Here is a 20,664-nt window from a genome sequence, read left to right as displayed (position 1 = left end):
AGTTCCTTAATTGTGTGGGGATGCAGTTAATCTATCACTCTTCTACATGCGCTATAAATACTTCAAAGTTGTGTTTTCTGCACTTGCAGAGTGACAGTTATATGAATCAATTATATGTTTCCCCACCACTTGATTAAGAAACAGCATCCAGAGAGTGCTGGAGGACATATACACTCACAAGTTCTTATGCAAGAAGGGCCAAAATATTATCTGAACTTATAGGTACAAATTATAGGTACAAATTATGCATTTGCTAATTTCACAGTGTGTGAAGAGGCCCTCACATAAACATGATCTTTCACATTAAATCTGAACAAACTTTAAATCACATGCACACATCATCATCATCACTAAAGCGATAATTTTTATGATACATCCGAAAAACTATTCACTATTGCCTATATTAAAGTATAATTTTAAAGCAAATTTGAAAATTCATATTTAAAAGACTGTGTTTACCCCAACTTCTATGATACCATGTTAGCACTTTCATGCATAACATGAATGATGAATGTATTCCCAAGCATTCAAGTGTGATGAGCTGCAAACAGACATCTTGCCTTGTATTGTAAAACAGGAGTACTAAGAGCAACAAATATAGCCTCAGAAAATTATAATATATAGACATTTATCTTCAAGTTTCTAAATTAGCTATTGCTTATATTGTTAGGGATACTTCCCATATTACAATTTTAATGACACACACACTCAAGTGCTAATCTCATGTCCAATGTGACATGTACATTTTAATGCATGCATCTTACTCAGTTATTTTTCTCTCAAAAATAAATACAAAAAGGTCTTTATGGCCTATTTTTAAACTAATTTATTTTACATCACATCTGTACATATGTATATTTTAAAATTAGAAAAAAACTAAATTTATCTAAATTTTTCTATCTTGGGTTGTTTCATTAAGGAGTTCCTTTTGAGTGACCAACAAAAGCATCTTGTATGCACTTTTTATGTTGATGATATCCCTCTAATACTATCTCAATGACATTATGAAGTCTGCCAAGTTCTATTGTTTCAACTCCCGCATTTCTACAGTAGATTTCTACAGGGGTAATGTAATATTTCCTGATCAATATGCTGGATGACTGTTAAAACACATCCACTGTCAGCTTCTTGATCCCAGATTTTGTAGACAACCAAATATATCTAGAAATCCTACAGGAATTGACACAGAGTCTTGATCTACTGAAGTCTTGATCTACAGAATGTTTTTCTCCCTGAAGTAACACTAATAAATTAGGGACCTAACCAAACCACAAATAAATATTTCAAAGATTAAAACATATCAGAACCAAATTCCCTATGTCCATTTTACAGAATCTTTGCCAAACTTTTTCTTTTCTTTTTCACAAAAATATGTTAAGGATTCCAGTTAACAAGTGTATCATTAACAAAATTGAGGTCCTCTGTGTCCTTAAAAAATATCACATCTTTTCAACATATGCAGCCAAAACCATTTCTTTATAAACAAGGCAGGTTTTTCAAAAATATATATATTGTCAATATAGAGAAAGTAAATATGAATTAAAGCCTTTAAAAATGTGCCAACACAGTACTTGAGGATGTACAAATCATTTTTGTGCATCAAAATGTGTGTATGCTCCTCAGTGGTATAAAACTAGAGTGTCCAGTGCATATCACTGAGTTCTGCTGGATCACCCAGCCCTCCTTCAGCTTCCAAGTAATTCATAAGAGCAGCCATAGTTGTATCATTTTCACACACTGCATCAAAATCCAATTGAGAAGCATCACCTAAAAAACAAGCCAAGAAATGTCACCCGTTACTTCATGAACCACAATGAAATTGCAACAACAGAATGCACAACTCACCATTTACTCTCAAGCACAAATATCCTTGAGTAAGGACAACGTTCTTGTAAAAATGGTAACAAGATACTCAAAACAGAAGAAGATCCATAGCAATTTGCAGATGCTGCTTCTGGGTTGTTTGTAGAGTATGCTGTAAATGTGTGCCCATATTAAAGGTACATTGGGCTTTACCCCGTATTGTGTCAATGGCTGCCAGAAACTAGGTCTTATTACAAGTACCATATTTTCTGGTAGAAGGGCCGCATCGGCGTAAGAGCCTCACCACTGAAAAAAATGCTGAGATTGTTAAAGATCATATCAGAAAGGCCACATCGACATAAAGGCCACAGCTAAAGCACCAAGTTCACACACCCCTTTCCATTTCCCATGGATAGCCATTTGTGCTCCCATGCGGGGGCATTTCGGCCCCTTGCTCTCTCCCCGCTGAAGGAGTTTGCTCGGGCGATGGTGACCAGGTTCGGCCCATGGCGAGGCCACAGCCATATTTAGCAGCTGGTGTGGGCACCACGGGGGCAGCGGGAGGCACCTTTAAGTGGAAATTAGGTGCTTACCTCCCTGCATCGCTGGCTCTGAAAGCTCTTCCCCGCAGCAGCAGCGGATCAGTTCCGCCACTCAGCTGGGGCACGCACTGCTTGGAAGAGTGGCTGCAGCTGAGTGGTGAAGCTGATCCTCCACCACAGCTGGGAAGAGCTTTCAGGGCCAGCGATACAGGGAGGTAAGCACCGTCTCATTTCCACGTAAAGGTGCCTCCTGTCGCCCACTGCGGCACCTACTCTGGCAGCTAAATATGGTCATGGCCTCGCTGCGGGCCTAACCTGGCCACTCCTACCCAAGCAAACACCTTCAGGGGAGAGAGCAAGGGGTCAAAAGGCCCCCACATGGAGCACAAATGGCATTGCATGGAAAATGAAAAGCGGGGGGAGCATGCAAAACCAGGGCCAGGAAGGCCCAACTGCACTGTTGCCACTCCTCTTCCGCTGCCTCTGTTCCTTCCAGGCCCTCTCGACCACGTGGAGCCTATTGTTGGTTGGAGGGTCCTGCCTTGCACCTCCTTCCCGTGCCCCTTAATTCTGGTGTAAAGGCAGCATCAGCATAAAGGCCGCAGGCACCTTAAAATAACTTTTAAAAACTTATGTGCCGCGGCCTTTCTACCAGAAAATATGGTATTGGAATGCAAATAGGAATGACATGTATTCTAACCATCCTAGCACAGAACAGTCACTTTCTAATTATAATTACACACGTACACATACATGAGAAAAAGTTCCTAAGATATATGTAGGCAGATAGGAAGCTTATTGCATAGCAACATCTTGGATATCCTGAATCAAAAAAGAATTAAATGCAGATTTGCCAAGGCAGTTCCTACTTCCAATATGTAATAAGTATTTGGAGGAAGTTTTCCATTTATGAGGAAGTAAGCAAAGTTTTACAGTTCCATACCAATTCACTGAAAAGCACTTAGCTTGCTATGGATCAGTTCAAGTTCTATGTTGCTAATATAGTTCACTTTATTTTATGCCACTAAGTAGCAATCTTCTTGGACTTTAAATTGTAAGTTTTACTCATAATTATGCTCCTTAAGAAAATGTGTAATAAAAAGCAGGACATTCATAAGATATTAGGTGAGAGATCTTCTAATAAATAATAAGACATAACGAATGATGCCTTTGAACTAACACTTGGCTTCAGTTTTTACAGAACTTTTGGCCATTCAAAGACAGTCAATGGAGAATGGTCCTACTTCTTACAAAAGTTCTAAGTTCTGAACAAGTGAGAGATGGTGAAACTGGATTATAAAAATGTCTGGGTAGAAATCTAGGATAGTTTTTTTTAACCTCAGGACTTCTGTGACCTAAGACAGGAACATTTTAGAGCATCAATCATTTTTGAATGACTCTGAAAAGGTCTTTCCTTTTAATCTATTTAAAATAAAGCATTTTCCTTGACAGGAGGTTCAGTATAGAGCTTCTCTAATATTTCTGTCCTTGCAATCCTTCTGAATGAATGATGGTTGGTTGGGTGGGCAACCTTTTCAAACACAGAAACTAGCTATTCAGAATAGAGATGTGCGAACTGGTTCGAATTCAAACCAGGGTGGTTTGAATTCAAACCAAACAGGGGGTGGTTTGATTCGAACTGGTTCAAACCTCCAAAATTGGGTGGGGTGGTAGCTGGCACCCATGGGTACCTACCACCCAAACCCCAAAGCAATCTGACATTTGTACAATTTTATATGAATTTTTGAAATTTATTTTAATTTTTTCTCATAGGGTATAATGGGACTCGAACCAGCCCATTATTCCATATTGTGGAGCACCCATGTGTACCAACAACCACCCAAACCCCAAAGCAATCGGACACTCCTATGATTTCTTATGAATATTTGAAATATTTTTAATTATTTTTCTCATAGGGTATAATGGGACCCAAACCAGCCCATTTTCCCCTATTGTGGAGCACCTAGGGGCACAAAAGTGGGGTTGGTGATAGGCACTCAGGGGTGCCTACCACCCAAAAAAACCCCAAGGCAATTGAACACTCTTCCAATTATTGGTGAATTTTAAATTCCTCATAGCAAATAATGAGGATTGTAGCAAATTTATAGCTTCACGTCGGGGGGAAAGGGGTGTCCTAGAGCAGAGTGTGGTGGGTGGTAGTTCCCAAGGTGTTCAAGGAAGCTATCAGAATTATTTGAAATGAATTGGGCAAAGGGCTGATTTTTAAGTGATTTATTAAGTTTATGTGTCTTTAAGGTTAGCAGATGAGAGTGGATTCATGGTTTGTCATTGAAAATCTAATATGCTACCAAAGAATCTACACTCAGAACACCTCAGAAACAACAAAACCCAGTACCCCATGGGTTAGCAACCCATGGGGGTGGTTGGGACCCTCTGTGTACTAGGCCACCACGAACTCTGGGCTGTCCCAGCACCCCACAAGTGGCTTTAAGGTTTTTCTCCATAGGGAAGAATGGAGGTTTCAGCAGCCCCATAACTGCACTTGGGAGGTGCTGGGGTGGCCCAGAGCGAGGGTGCCAACCACCCACATGGGTTGCTAACCCATGAGGTACTGGGTTTTGTTGTTTCTGAAGTGTTCTGAGTGTAGATTCTTTGGTAGCATATAAGATTTTCAATGGCAAACCATGAATCCACTCTCATTGCTAACCTTAAAGTCACGTAAACTTCAAAAATCACTTAAAAACCAGCCTTTTGCCCAATTCCTTTCAAATAATTCTTATAGCTTCCTTGCCCACCTTGGGAACTACCACCCACCACATTCCACTCTAGGACACCCCTTTCTCCCCGACGCGAAGCTATACATTTGCTGCAATCCTCATTATTCTCTATGAGGAATTCCAAAATAATTTTAAAATTCACCAATAATCAGAGGAGTGTCCAATTGCCTTGGAACTTTGTGGGTGGTAGGTACCCCTGGGTGTCTACTACCCACACCACTTTTGTGCCCCTAGGTGCTCCACAATAGGGGATATGGGCTGGTTTGGGTCCCATTATACCCTATGAGGGAAAAAATAAAAATAAATTCAAAAATTCATAAAAAATCGTACGAATGTCCGATTGCTTTGGGGTTTGGGTGGCAGGTACCCCTGGGTGCCAGCTACCATCCTACCCATTTTTGGATGTCCGAACCAGTCAGAACTGGTCTGAACCGGTTCAAATTTGAACCAAACCAGGGGGAGGTTTGAGCAAAACCAAAATTGAACCACCCCCTCCTGGTTCGAATTCGAACCAAACTGGGCAAACCGGTTTTGTGTACATCCCTAATTCAGAGAGCTTATAGCAATCCTAAATGCAGGTCTCTGGGGGTTGCTTAAGATTCGGGTTGTGCGAACCAGTTCACTTCTAGCCAGGCTTGACATTGAGCTGGCCTGGTTCAAGCGGTCCGAGTTCAAACTGGCACAGTCCCCCAAGGGGCCTGGACTGTCATTTGGGAGGCCAGCGGGGTGTGTGTGTTGGATAGGGGTGTGCACGGAACCGCAGAGCTGCGGTCCGGCACTGTGGGGTGGGTTCCTTTAAGGGCGGGGAGGGTTTACTTACCCCCCCGCCACTTGCCCCCGTCCAGCGCGCATATTTAATGTAATAATTGGGGCAGCAGGATACTTCCCTGCTGCCCCTTGTCCCTCTGCAATGCCGCCAGCCGCTTTGACTCACAGTTTTGAAAGTAATTACTGCTGCCCAGTGCCAATAATGAAGTTGAAGAAGAAGCCGGCCTCCACTTCGGCGCCTCTCCGCCCAGCGGCTCCCCTAGGAGCCGCCGCCACCTCCCAGCAGCCACTGAGAGCGGCTCTGCCATGGAGGACGCGCCGCGGCGCCGCGGCTTCTTCTTCAACTTCATTATTGGCACTGGGCAGCAGTAATTACTTTCAAAACTGTGAGTCAAAGCGGCTGGCTGCATTGCAGAGGGACAAGGGGCAGCAGGGAAGTATCCTGCTGCCCCAATTATTACATTAAATACGCACGCTGGACGGGGGCAAGTGGCGGGGGGGGTAAGTAAACCCTCCCCGCCCTTAAAGGAACCCCCCCACCCAGACCCGAACCAGCCAGATCCGAACCGGTCTGGAAAGTCCGGAGGCCTTTACAATGGCTTCCGGACCGGTTCGGACACACCCCTAGTGTTGGAGGAGCCTCCGACGTTGCTGCCGCGGCCACCTCAACTATCCCCACCTGTGGGAAACTAATGGTAAAGATTCCCTTTTCACCGCCTGCCCCCCTCAATAGGCTAGGGAATCCCCCTTTTATTGTTTTGTAAACCGCCCAGAGAACTTGTGCTTTGGGCAGTATAAAAATATGTTAAATGAAATAAAATAACCGGATTCCCCTTTACAAGTATTACCCACAAGCTGGTTTTTAGAACTTGGGGCTGTCTGGTTCAAACTCCTACCCTAGAGTTCTACCCATACATTTTTAAAATCCAGTTTCACCATCTCTCACTTGTTCAGAACTTAAAACTTTTGTAAGAAGCAGGACCATTCTTCAGTGACACTGTCTCTGAACGGCCAAATGTTCTGTAAAGACTCCGGCCCTTCAATCAGCCTGCCCTGTCATTTGGGAGGCTGGGAGGTTTGGAGGAGCCCCTGGCGCCACCTCCCATGTTGCCTCTGTGGCTACCTCCGCCAGCAAGAAACTAACAGAAAAGAGAATCTTTATCTTTCCACCCCCACCCCACCCCCAACTAAGCTAGGGAATCGCCCTTTACTTGTAAAGAGGAATCCTAGCCGGATTCCCTTTTTCAAGTATTACCCCCCAAATGGCCTACAAGCTGGCTTGGCCTTGCTCAATGGCCAAACCAGACGGATTTAGCCAAGCCCAAGACCGGACCAGACTGGTTCGAATCCCACACACCCCTACTTAGGACAGCCACTTTTTCTTTGCAAGATAACTGAAATCTTTTGATAAGAGGGAACAAACATTTGGGTTTCTTTTTCCTTTACGTTCACTACCTGGGACACCATTACTCAGAATAGGATGACAGGCATAAACATCCCCTCTTGTCCTGAAGGGGACACACCTTTTAAAATAGTGGCTTTCTTGTGTTTAAATGGAAGATGGCAACTGTCTTCATTCTTCATCCTATTCATTCTGGCATTCCAGTGTCTGCGGTTAGTGCTTTTTGCATTTCTTTTTAGACTAGGTAAGCCCTTTTGATTGGGTTAGCTTCAGTGTTTTACATCTAGTTTTACAGGTACATTCGATCTGCATTCACAAGCTATACTTTTAACCTAAGATTTTTTTTTATAAGCAGGACTGCTGGGCAATCTCAAGCTGTTAGAAACAGAGAATATTCAATTATACAATCTACTACATCAGAGGCTACATGTTTTCAACAAGTAACAAGCAGCTTACTGAGAAGGGGTTCATTGCTAGGAAATGCAATAGCAGTAGAATTTTGCCCTAAAGTCTCCAAATTCTCCATCTCTGAAGGACATAATTGATTAAGTTCTTTATTTGGCACCTGTAAACACAAAAGGTGACAACAAAAGCCAATGTTCAATCATATTTTTAAAAATCATATAATATTAAAAAAACATATTCAAGAAATCACAAGTATCAATATCCATCATTAAGAAAATGATGGAATCTTTATTTCAATCACCAATCAGAATCATAACAAGGCAATTGTGAATCAATACTTACATACCAGTTGCCACCAACATTGCAAACAAACTAATGTTTGCAACAGATAAAAAACCACTGCCATTTCATTCTACATATAGTCTTGTAAAACACATGTCCTCTGTCAGACTATACTCACTATTAGGTAGAACTTGGCAACATCTTCTTCATATTTATTTCTTTAAGACGAACCAGTGGCTAATCCCATGTGTGGCAGCTCTCGTGAGAGTTCAGAGGCTTCCGGATACCCATGGAACGGGGGCGGGGGAGAAAATGGCAGTGGCCGGCGGGCGAAGGAAACTGTGATGGCCAGCCAGTGGCAGAGTAGGATGGGTGGGTGGGAAGGCAAGCTGGCAGCAGGCCGGCGGCTGCATGGACAAATGGCGGCAATGGTGGTGACGGAGGCGGGCGGGGGGAAATGATGAGAATATGATGGTGGCCAGAGGGTGGGCTGGGTGGGGGAAAAGAAAACAAAGGCAAGTGGGCAGAGAAGTGGGGTGGGGGGACAGCGGCTGGTGGGGATGGGGGCTAGAGGTGCAGATGCTCTGCTTCCAGCCCAGCTAGTTTAGAGATATATTATTCAAATCTGCTAAAAAGCTAATTTACATAAAAAGGTATCCGACAGTCCCGGAAAGTCTTTTTAAAATTACAGCAAATAATGATCCCAAATGTCTTTGTAAAAATTATAACACAGCAATACATGAGCTGTTTCAATACTACCTGAATGGGCACTGACATTCTGCATATGGGACTGTCTTGAACATTGTTGCCTCTAACAGGGATTCCCAGATGTGGTTGACTACAACTCCCATAATCCCCAAGCAAAAGCCATTGTAGCTGGGGATTCTGGGGATTGTAGTCAACCACATCTGGGAATCCCTGTTAGAGGGAACACTGAATCGTCTTTCATGCACAGCAGTATGTAATGCACTGAGGCGTTCAGAATCAATCCAATCCTTCACTTTTTCGTGCACATTCTTGGCATAGATCTTGCTCATCACACTTAGTAAGCGTATAGGGTGTTAGCTGGCAGGTGTATCTCATTTACCTTTCTTATATAAAGAAATTATTATTGTAATTTCCCATTCTTTTGGCACCTGGGCTGTTGCATCAATTGCAGTGAAAAGTGTCAATTGCAGTGTGTTAGAACACAGGCACCCACTATTCTAGATTGTCCTTTATCGGATGAACTGTTATCAAATCACTTCCTGGAGCCTTATCTACTTTGAATTTCTGGACCAATGAGGCCACTTCTGATGTTGTAACTGGCAACCATTTTGGTATGGCCTCTTCACCGAACTCTAAAGTAAAATCATCAGACCCTCTGCTGCATATAAATTACAAAAGTGGTCCTCCCATAATGTGGATGGAATATGGCAGGCAGGTCACAATGGTCCAAGCGAACAACCACGACAACAAAATATTTATATACTGCTTTTTAACAAAAGTTTCCAAAGCAGTTTACAGAGAGAAATAATAAATACATAAATGAGATGGCTCCCTATCCCCAAAGGGCTCATAATCTAAAAACAAACACAAGACAGACACCAACAACAGTCACTGGAGGTACTGTGCTGGGGATGGATAGGGCCAGTTGCTCTCCCCCTGCTCAGTGAAGAGAATCACCACATTAAAACGGTGCCTTTTAATAATCTCTGTATACAGCATTATGCAATGATAAGATAGATCAAGTCAAAGTTCCAGACCTTCTTAGAGGCTAGTGGTTTATGGATACTCACATTACTGCAGTTCACTGTCAGAACTGGGGAAGAAGACTTCCTCATAAGATCTGATGGACTTAATTCACCAAGAGGAGGAGAAGTATGCAACCTATGTGAGACAGAGACAATACCTTATCCAAGAGAAATTTATCAATTTAAATGCATTCATCTATCAAAAATCTCAGCTCTACTATTCCAGCCAGTCACCTGTTTAGAGAAAATGAATCACATTCAACCATATGATATTTTAAAATTCAGGCTAAAATGATCAAATGGCTATTTTGTTTTTGTTTTTTATGTGTTGAGCTGACTTGTATAGATCAGAGTGCTAACTTGTATCAATAGGACAAATTAAAATGAAATAAGGGTATGAGCAAGTACAGTGTACTTACTAGCCTCTGCTTCATAGTCCAGATGTGCTCTACTGTATAAAATTTGATATGCTACAGTACATACTTTACAAAGTTTTAGATGAGGAGCAATACTGTATGTATTGTATGTGCTTTTATAAAATGTCCTGGATGTGCTTTTCTAAAACGTTCTACACCCTTAGTAGAGTTTACAGCAAATTAAAGTATTACCTTTGTAAATTTAAGACTTCATTTGCAATCTCAGTTCCGATACTTCCAGCCCACGGTACAGTTCCCGTAGTCATACCTGGTACATCAAGAAATGATGGTTTTGATGTATCTACATTTCAAGGGAAAAGAAAATCAATTTGATTCTATTATTACATTTTAGACTATTTCCCATTTAAAAATATATATTCTGATTTAATTCTTGTCCTTACCTAAAAGGTTGCTGTTCACCTGTAATGACTGGAAAAGATCTCATTCTTTCAGTTTTGGTGATACAGATGGTGCTTTAACTTTTATGTAGTGCAACAGTTTAATTTATAATTAACTGCAAGATTACTTTTTAATAATACAGTGCTATGACACATAACTACCATAGAAATCTTTAAATATATATATTTTACTATTCCAGTGTGTATATTAAAGCTGATATGTTTTAGATTATCAGTAATATATTAAGATGTTTCCATTGTCTAGTATCACAAATAAAGAACTATAATAAAAATTAAGATGTAGATATAGTGTTCTTTTGGGTGGTACAAAACTATTGCAAAGAAAAGAGGTAGAAAAATAATATTATTCAAGTTGATACTATAGTAAATATGTAAGTACTATACATATGCTCTATAGAATAAAAAGATCCTTAAGTAATACCCAAATTTAATATTGAGAACTAACTTCTACAATTTTGCTTATCATGCTCACTCGGATGAGGCTGGCACTATTTGATGAGCCTCAGTCTTCCTCCCAGCTTTAGAGCTGGAAAGTTAGGTGGGGATTGTCCTGACAATTGTGTGGAAATCCTTGCACCTCCCCAGCTCTGAGACTCGTAGGAAAGCTGGAGATTTATTGGCTGCTTTGTGGCCCAAGTGTTCATGCCAACTTGGCCATGTAGGCTCAAATTAGAAAACATCCTCCATGCTTTCCTGCTATGGAACCGGGGTGGGGGGAGGGGGGAGCCCTTAGCTGCTGCATGCCTCTTGGCTAAGGCCAAGAGGAAGCTGTATGGACACATTCCACACCTCCCTTTCCTGCTTTGGAGAGCTAGCCACTACTTGGCCCAACTGGTAAAAAAGGAGGTAAAGGTAAAGTGTGCCATCAAGTTGATATCAACTTCTGGCACCCACAGAGCCCTGTGGTTTTCTTTGGTAAAATATAGGAAAGGTTTACCATTGCTTCTTCCCGTGCAGTCTGAGATGATGCCTTTCAGCATCTTCCTATATCACTGCTGCCTGATATAGTACCAGCAGGGATTCGAACCAGCAACCTTCTGCTTGTTAGTCAAGCATTTCCCTGCTGCGCCGCTTAGGTAGGCAACAACAATTTTGACTTGGCAACCAAGACCAACCCAAACTATGGATCACTGATTTTAAAAACCATGGAATAAATACATTTGGCTAAGAATTACAAACTGCTAAGAACAAAACAGATTATAAGTTAAGTCATATAAAAGAGACTTTAAAGCCTCCAAAATGACTTCGAAGTTTCTCCAAAGTAGATTGGTGAAATGTATAAACAACTGACCTTACTGTACCCCCACTCCCAATTTATGAATAATGTGCATACAAAATACTAGATGTAATTGTGTTACTCTTATTTACCTTAGATAAATATCAAAATGTTGCAGCAAGGCAACCAAACCAGTGAGGCCTCATTTTAATACTAAAATAAGAATTAAAAATTGTATTATATAAAGTATATACACATCATGTATGCTTTTGGAGACACCTCTATAACAGTATAGATTGTCTCAGAGACAGCATCCTATATCCAAGATCATCTGCACTTTGCTTTCTCAAACAATATGCACACTTTGGAGTATTTCAGCATGAAATGCCACTTTAAAAAAAATAATGCCACTTAACAAGAATAATATCATCTGCTGTATACAAAAGCAGAGTATTATTGTGTTCCAGCCACTTCTTGGGGTGCTTGATATCCAAGGTGAGGTCAGCATGGGTGGCTCCCATGCTGCAGGGCTAGCAAAGGAGAAGCCACACTTCTGGAGAGACCAAATTGTTTTCCAAGCAAAGAAGAGAGAATTGATGTACTTATAGAGGAGAAGACAAATGAGAGTCCTGAGAATGGAGACAGATTGAACAGCTATACCAGTAAGAAGGGAAGGGACAGGTTATTTAAATGGCCCTGCAGGCTTATTCACTTCAAGGGCTGATATTGCTGGATCTCTCTCTTGTTTTAAGGGATACATATAGAAAATGCATCATGGTTATTAAAACAAATGTCTTTTAATAGCCTGAAAAAACTTTCATTTCTCAAAAAAATCTTCCAAGAACAAACCCAATGCCATACAATAAAATATCCTCTGAACTTTCAAAAAGTTTCACTCAGTTTCAAAAGTGATGTGGTGGGTCTGGGAAAGAAAAAGCTACTTTTTAGAAAAAGAAATCAAAAGCTCTGTTGAACTGATCAAATTGCATAAATCTGGCAATTTATAAAAATAATAAAATACAAGCTGTGGCCTATGTTAGGAATCATTTTTTAATGTGTGACCAAAATTCAGCCTTCAAAGCATGGGTTGAGTTGTGCACCCTTGCTATATGCAGTAACATTTCTGGGAAGAATGTGCATACTATTTGAACAACAAGAAAGAGAACTCACCTTCTGAGGACAGGGAACTGCAGGGTAGTAATGCATCTTTGTCTGATTCATTGTGACCTCTAAATTGCAAATCATAATAGAGAAAATTAAGGAAAGAAGCTTTTCCAGACACATTCTCAGGGCTGTCCTTAGGGCGGGGTGACTGGGGCGGTTGCCCTGAGCCAGGAGAGGCTCCACACCGGCAGGCAGTGTCGCTCTGCAGTCACCACAGCTGAGGAGCAGCAGGCAGAGAAGCAGAAGCTCATCTCACTGTTCTGGGGGTGGATCCAGGGGGAGGGCACCCTTTGGATCCAGATCGAATTTGGATCCAGATCGACATTTCCTCAGCGGCAGCAGAGTCAAGAAAAGGTTAACACTCTGCTCTGCTAGTCCTGCCCTCTCCCAGAAGGAGCTGCCTGATTTGTTCTCCAGGGGTCTTGTGCTCCTATCCCTCTGCCCATCTCCAATCTGGCTGGCATCTATATATATAATTCTCCTTGGTGTGCCTTGGAATGTGCGTCCCAGCGCCCAGCTGATTGGCTGGGTGTCGGATGGGCCTGATTGGCTGAGGCCCACCCAGGAGGATTGGTTGCCGCAGCAGCAGCAGGCCTGGCCACAGAAGCCAGAGGCAGCGGCGGGCCCAGCCCAGCCACGGAGGCAAGGCTCAGGAGTGGGGTGGGGGCAGAAGTGGCAGTGGGGAGGAGAGGCGGCTGGGCCTGGAAGTGGAGACTGGGGCATAAGGTGGGGGGGAAGAGGTAACCGCCGGCCCCAAAGAGTGCACAGATGCTCTGTGCGGGGTCGGCTAGTTTGAATGTAATTTGCCATGAGTTCTAAGTGAATCAAATTCTCAAAATGGCTTAAATAGCAAAATATGAAGAAATGGTTTTCTCTGCGTTTCCCTTTATAATCATTACTATTTTATTTTGCTTTGTGCTTACAAAGTAGCTCATATATAAATAACTTTTACTGTATATAGACAACCTTTGGTGGGTTGAAGCAAGGAGCAAGTGTTGGTGTTGTTAAGTTGCAGTAAACCTTCAGAGGTAAGGCAAGAGGGACAGTTTCCAGAAGGGCTGGGGAAAATGGGAGGGGAAGCAACAGGATCAAGATTTGGTTTGACAAATCTTGCCTATTATTTATTTATTTTTATTTCACAAACAAAAATGGTAAACACAAAGAATTTCAGTTCACGAAGTGTACAAGTTTTGCTGATTCATGCCCATTTTCCTTCATGGTATTCCTGCTTTTGACAGAAGCAAAGCAATACACTTGTATGCTTTACAAGGTGTTTTACTGTCAGTTTAAAGATAGGAGCAAGTTCATATCTGGGTTTCTGTCCTATGTATTCAACTAGTAGGTGAGGCCTGTTGTTGATTGGGCAAAGTAATTTTGCATAGATCGCACTAATAGAGGATTTACAAATAGGTAATAGATTTTTTTTAAATTAATGTGCTTGCAAAAGAGAAGTTAAAAAACTGTTTGAAATTTGTAGGATTCAACTTCAAATGATTTTAATTTTATTGAATAATAACTATATATGGTAAATGTGAATCTGAGAAAGATCAGCTTCTTTGGGGCATGATGTAGTTTTGGAATTACTGTTCTGATTGAGTGGTGAACATCTGTTGAGAAAGACGACAGTTAAAATCTGCTAGTTATCTTGAGCATTTCTTTTTTTAAAAAGCAAAATAATATTTAAAACTCCGCCGCCCCCGCCCCCTTCCCCCCAAGCATATTCTGGTGTAAATAGTAGTGCATTCATCTAATTTCAGTGGCAGGATTGTTCATGCAAAATTTGGTATCTGTAGGTCATTAGGAAGTATTACTGCATTTTCCACAAATTATCCAACATATATAATGGATTGTTTAACTATAACCTACACTCAGTGGCCACCATCTAACTTTGAGTTAAGTGTTGGGAATCCAAGTGTCTTCCTTCATCAAATGAGATGTTTATTGCAAGATAATGCAATTTTGAAATTCAAGTTTGGAATGCAAGTGTGTTAAATTGCGTATGTTTGCATTTGTGTTTTACATATTATGCATATTAGATTGAAATGTTAACGGGTCACCGCACATACTGATTTGCCCCCAATCAACCAACCCACCTTCAGGAGAATGAGATTATACCTGTCTGCTCAGCTTTCATAACTAGCTCATCGCTATGCATTGGCTGTAATATGTAACTGAAGTGCACACACAAGACCCCAACCTCACTATTATTATCTATCTCCCTTCATATACTACCTGATATATACACTTCTAGGCAATGGACACAATCCAAATTACAATATAAAAACAAAAACAAACAAAACACATTTACAGAATACAAACAATTAAAAATAAGTCAGAGAGTGAAACAAAATAATTTCACAGGAAAAATACTGAACAGTTTAAAATTAATTTTAATTAAAAGCCTGCAAAAACATAACAGGTCTTAAGGGTCTTTTTAAAAACAATCAGAGATGGAGAAGCTCTTATTTTGACAGGGAGTGCATTGCATTCCAAAGCCCTGGGGCAGCCACAGAGAAGGCCTGGCCCCAAGTAGCCTCCAGATGAGTGGGTGGCAACTGTAACTGGACCTGCCCAGATGATCTTAATAGGTGGCAGGGTTCATGACAAAGGAGATGGTCTCTTAAATACCAAGTCAGAATTGTGATTTTTCAAGCCTGTTTCTGTTAGACAAGGGTCTTTGGGGATTAAACAAAGTGGAGAGTATTCCTTTACCCCAATATGGATTTTACCCTTTGTGCCTGACATGTGAAAAGGTCTTAAGTTCAATTAGAAAGATCACACAGATAATCAGACTGGCCCAAATCTGGTATCAGTGCAATGAGCATGATATATATTTTAGTAAAATCCAGCATGCTTTTCAACATGTCACTAAGGCCAACAATTGCCGTAAACTGTTATACAAAATGACACTTGCTTGGTATGCAGGGCAAGACTCCATAGACCACAGTGTTAACAGCTGCACAATGAAAAAGACCTATTATTTTTATACTACAAGTTCATAATTAGATGGTAAAAGCAAATACATCTTTTACTATGTGTTTTATATTTCTATATTAATAAACTATAATTTCATAATGAATAAAAACATTCACCACTTTTTATATCAACAGTAACTTACAAAACAACTGTATTGGTTGACACAATGTACTCCAGTTCTTTGGTCCATGGATTGATGAAACTGAGCCACTGACTTCTTAAGGTGACAAAAGAGCCATCTTTTGCTTTGAATTTGTAGGAATTTGTGAATACTCTCTCTTTACTTTGCAGTACTAGAGGAAAAAACAGATGAAGATAATAGCTTATAAACAAAGACAACATTAAACCCAACTGTAATTACTCTTGCTTTTGCTTATCTAACAGTTGCATTGTGCCATGTACTTGAAACATTTCTCATTCCGCCTAACATTCATCCTATTATGCAGGTCATTAGGAGTTCAATTTAACAGATGAAGACCATGAGCAGCAACTTGCTCCAAGACACCGAAACTAGTGAGCACACTTCCAGTTCAGAGATCAAAGTTCCGGGAATGAGCGCAATCTCTTGCAGCAACCACAGCACACAGCTGTTCCCTGGCTGGGAAAAACGCTATGACCGACAATAGCTGCCCCTGCTCCGGATGCCCACAGTGGAGTGCGATCATTGCTGGATGTTTTCACGCACAAGTGACCAGGCGAGTGCCTGCTTAGTTGGCTACACACTTTATCTAGTATGAAGCACTTGTAGGACAAGTGCTGAACCCACTCCGTTATTAATGCCTTGGGTGTAAGTTTTTCGTGACTCATCCCCATTCCCAATTTCTGCATATCTCTGCTAAACATAGAAGCACTATGAAAAAAGCACTGTGACTGTAGAGTCAAGGGCAGCATTCTAGACATCCATTTCTGTCCACACAGACTGAAACTAGTGGTTGTTATCTGCAGGATATATGTGCTGGTTTACTCATTAATTCAATCAGACTCCAATGTTGGATTTCCAAAAAGTGGTTATAGAAAAGAACACAATGTTCATATAAAGACAGATACAGGCACATTCTCAATGACTAGAAGCATTTCTAGTTCTAAACATGGAGAGAAGGTAATTTGAAGATTTGTTTAAAGTGTTAAGGTTTTCCATAGTCAATGTTTAATGACCAGACACAATGCTAGGTTCTAATGGATCCTCTTGTTCACAAGACAGGCTTGCATGACCAAAGACACTAAAGTATTTGAAAGAAGATGCTCTTATTTATTAGTATCTGGATGTATTCTGTATACTGTTAACCTAGCCACAGATCAATCTAATACAACTTAATGATACAGTCTAAATGCAGTGGGCTGGGGCTGGGGATATTAACAGTGAGATAACAGTATGTTTAAGTGTGCATGGAGGAACAGCCCTCTATTCCTCCTAACCTTTTTACCGCTGCCAAGAGAACTTTTGGTATGGCTGGGTCCACCACAACAGCCCTTCACATTTATCAAAAATTTCAAAAACAAAAACAAACCTCAGTAGTGTGAAAAGACTTATTGGTGTGGGGTGGAGACAATAAACAAGCTTCTAGTTTTTTAACAAGAAAATTTACTTGAGAAAAATTGGTTGAATGAAAACATTTCTTTTACAGAAATAAAATACAAACTCAAAACAGGTCAGGGAAAATAAAGAGCTGGAGAAACATAATCACTACCTGCCTCTATACAGGTCCCTACTCAGAGTCCTCTTGTATTTTTTACTGGGCTTGCTGGGCAAACTATTTGTTCTGAGTATGGCACAGGTCTGAGGCTCAATCCAGCCTAGCTCTTCCTTTTCTTCAGAGATTTCAGCTCAAAGGCTTCTCTTCTTCTTGCTGCTCACTCTCTGCAGACTACCAACTCTGCTGACTCACTCCCAGGACTCTGTCTTTCCTCTCTAAGCATTCCCAATATATGCAGTTTCTCTGCCCATCAGTTCCTCAGCCCAGCCAATCAGAACAACAACAAAAAAACTCCCTCTTTTAAAAAATCTCCTTTACCTCCAAAAACCAACTGTCAAATGCTAAACCAAATGTGAAACTAGAGAAAAACAAGACTGAATTTTTGACCCCACACAGAGACCGGCCAACATTCTATACATATATACAATGGAGAAGAGGTTTGTGCCTCATTCCTTCATAGTGCTCAACATACATTAGTCCAGTAATCTTTACAACAGTCCTGCAAGATAGTATTGCCTCATCTCTGTACTGCAGGCAGAGAGCAGAGGCCGAAAAATAGTAACTTGCCTCAAATGCCCTCAAGCAGATTTATGACTAAGGTGAAGTGCAATCAGGGACTCCTCCACTTGTAGCTCAAATCCTAGGCTACTATGCTACTTGAGCTCTCACATGGGCAGGTTCCAGATGGCGATTTACTCCTACTCCACTATGATTAGCATGGGTGGAGCAAATTCATACAAAGGAAGCATTTACAGCGCTTTCAACATAACAGCAAAATGTTGTTCATATTATCAGTGGCATTATTTGCTTTTTTCATAACAACTGGCCCTTAATGTATAATATAAGCATTAAGTGTGGGCTACTCAGGCATTTTAGCAGAGCTGTGTAGCAAGACCCATGAGATGGACGTGTGGTTACCTGTCTGGGAGTGACTTTGGGGAGTGTGGGCTCTACCTGCCCTCTCAGTTCCACTCCTGGGCAGACTTGCATCCTGGGCCCTGCAGTCTCCTTCTGGTCCAGAGCTCCATCTAATACTGATCCTCACCCCATCAAAAAAGCGTTTGGGAGGGGGTCTTGGGGGGAGTTGGGAAGGCTGTGTTCCCTTCCAGATGGTGCACTTGGGGAGGTAGAATTTATGGTCTCTCTCTCTCTCTCTCTCACACACACACACACACACACACTTCTTGTGTAAGAACACCAGTACTTCAGAGTAACTCAGCAATGTTTCCTTTCATAAAGGGAGAAATAGTAATAACAGGTCCATGGTATCTGGGGAGGGAGTGTGCATGGTGCCCTGCTATCCCATAAGATATTGTTTTCAGTGAGGTGGTTTGGAGTTAGTGCTCCATTGCAGTAGCTTAAGTTTCCCACTGATCTAGCATGCAGTTGTTGCACAAGAACACTAGGATATACACACACACACACACACTTCACATACATACATACATACATACATATATAACGGTGAAACTTGGAAAATTAGAATATCGTGCAAAAGTCCATTAATTTCAGTAATGCAAATTAAAAGGTGAAACTGATATATGAGACAGACGCATTACATGCAAAGCGAGATAAGTCAAGCCTTAATTTGTTATAATTGTGATGATCATGGCGTACAGCTCATGAAAACCCCAAATCCACAATCTCAGAAAATTAGAATATTACATGGAACCAAGAAGACAAGGATTGAAGAATAGAACAATATCGGACTTCTGAAAAGTATACAGTGTACTGTGCTTGATTGGCCAGCAAACTCGCCTGACCTGACCCCATAGAGAATCTATGGGGCATTGCCAAGAGAAGGATGAGAGACATGAGACCAAACAATGCAGAATTGCTGAAGGCCGCTAATGAAGCATCCTGGTCTTCCATAACACCTCATCAGTGCCACAGGCTGATAGCATCCATGCCACGCCGCATTGAGGCAGTAATTGCTGCAAAAGGGGCCCAAACCAAGTACTGAATACATATGCATGCTTATACTTTTCAGAGGTCCGATATTCTTCTATTCTTCAATCCTTGTCTTCTTGGTTCCATGTAATATTCTAATTTTCTGAGATTGTGGATTTGGGGTTTTCATGAGCTGTACGCCATGATCATCACAATTATAACAAATTAAGGCTTGACTTATCTCGCTTTGCATGTAATGCGTCTGTCTCATATATCAGTTTCACCTTTTAATTTGCATTACTGAAATTAATGGACTTTTTCACGATATTCTAATTTTCCGAGTTTCCCCTGTATATACACACACACACTCTCTCTAACAAGACAGAAAATTACATTTGGAAGGGGATCCGCAGGGATGCACTCTCTTCATTCCAGGGCACAGATGAAGTAGGAAGCAGGGCCCCCATGTCCTCTACAACTCTATTGGCCAGAAATGGACGGGATGGATGAGAGCAAGCCTGCTGTGTGAGCGAACTGAATTAAAAATGTAATGACCCATCAAAGGGCAGCAATGTGTATGGCTAATTCTAACTCTGATTTATGCTTATACACACTTTATATACTCTCATTCTAACCTGCAATACTGTCTCCTGCAGTAAAGTCCCCCAGTCTGGAAAATGCCATGTTGTAATTATATTTGTGCTGCAAGAATTAGTTATACAACCACAACACTACCATTTTGCCACAGGTTTACTTAATTCAACACTGTAGTCCATGGACTCCAGACCAAATTCCCAGAAAAGGGAATTTAATCCAGGACTGTGCTGTCAAGTTGTTAATGTGTACAAACATGAAATCAGATCACACAGATTTATTCCATTTATAGTCCGCATTTTTCCAAACACACACTCAAGGTCCTTGTTTCAAACTTAAGATGTTCATTTTGCAACAGTACCCCACATTATATATAAATAACCAGAGAATTGCTTTTTTGTTGTACCTGCTTTGTGTTTATCAGTTAGATGATTATGATCATCTTGATGGAAATACTCATAACAAGAAGTTCCTAGGAGTTCTTGTGGTAGATAACCCAAAATTGCTGTTGCACTGTAAGGAAACATGAACACTATGTTGACTTTACAAACATCTATAACACTTTATTCTGGCAGCTTACAAAATAAAAAATACATACAAAGCAACAGATGGTGATGATTGA

The 20,664-nt window shown here is 41.1% G+C and overlaps 1 protein-coding gene and 1 long non-coding RNA gene across 11 annotated transcripts in view; one reads left to right on the top strand and one right to left on the bottom strand.

Annotated features, from left to right (window-relative positions):
- Positions 1 to 713: 713 nt before the first annotated feature.
- BMAL2 (basic helix-loop-helix ARNT like 2) overlaps positions 714 to 20,664 on the bottom strand; it is a 64,522-nt gene continuing 44,571 nt past the window's right edge. For 7 of the 10 annotated variants that reach the window (XM_053258683.1, XM_053258685.1, XM_053258682.1 and 4 more), the window contains 7 exons: positions 20,449 to 20,555; positions 16,007 to 16,157; positions 12,895 to 12,953; positions 10,282 to 10,390; positions 9,719 to 9,809; positions 7,710 to 7,818; positions 714 to 1,767 (listed from right to left, as the gene is read on the bottom strand). In XM_053258683.1, coding sequence (XP_053114658.1) covers positions 1,634 to 1,767; positions 7,710 to 7,818; positions 9,719 to 9,809; positions 10,282 to 10,390; positions 12,895 to 12,953; positions 16,007 to 16,157; positions 20,449 to 20,555 — 760 coding nt within the window. In that variant the 3' untranslated portion in view covers positions 714 to 1,633. Of the gene's footprint in view, positions 1,768 to 7,709; positions 7,819 to 9,718; positions 9,810 to 10,279; positions 10,820 to 12,894; positions 12,954 to 16,006; positions 16,158 to 20,448; positions 20,556 to 20,664 lie in introns of those variants that run through there. The other 3 variants (XR_008309293.1, XR_008309291.1, XR_008309292.1) reach the window with 3 other exon arrangements.
- LOC128328566 (uncharacterized) lies at positions 13,590 to 19,013 on the top strand. The gene is made up of 3 exons (XR_008309294.1): positions 13,590 to 13,916; positions 15,999 to 16,087; positions 16,311 to 19,013. It is a non-coding gene; the product is annotated as an uncharacterized LOC128328566 (long non-coding RNA).

Source organism: Hemicordylus capensis, chromosome 5 (genome assembly GCF_027244095.1).
Source record: "Hemicordylus capensis ecotype Gifberg chromosome 5, rHemCap1.1.pri, whole genome shotgun sequence".
Classification (NCBI taxonomy): Eukaryota; Metazoa; Chordata; class Lepidosauria; order Squamata; family Cordylidae; genus Hemicordylus; species Hemicordylus capensis.
This window is presented reverse-complemented; position numbering and strand designations above follow the sequence as displayed.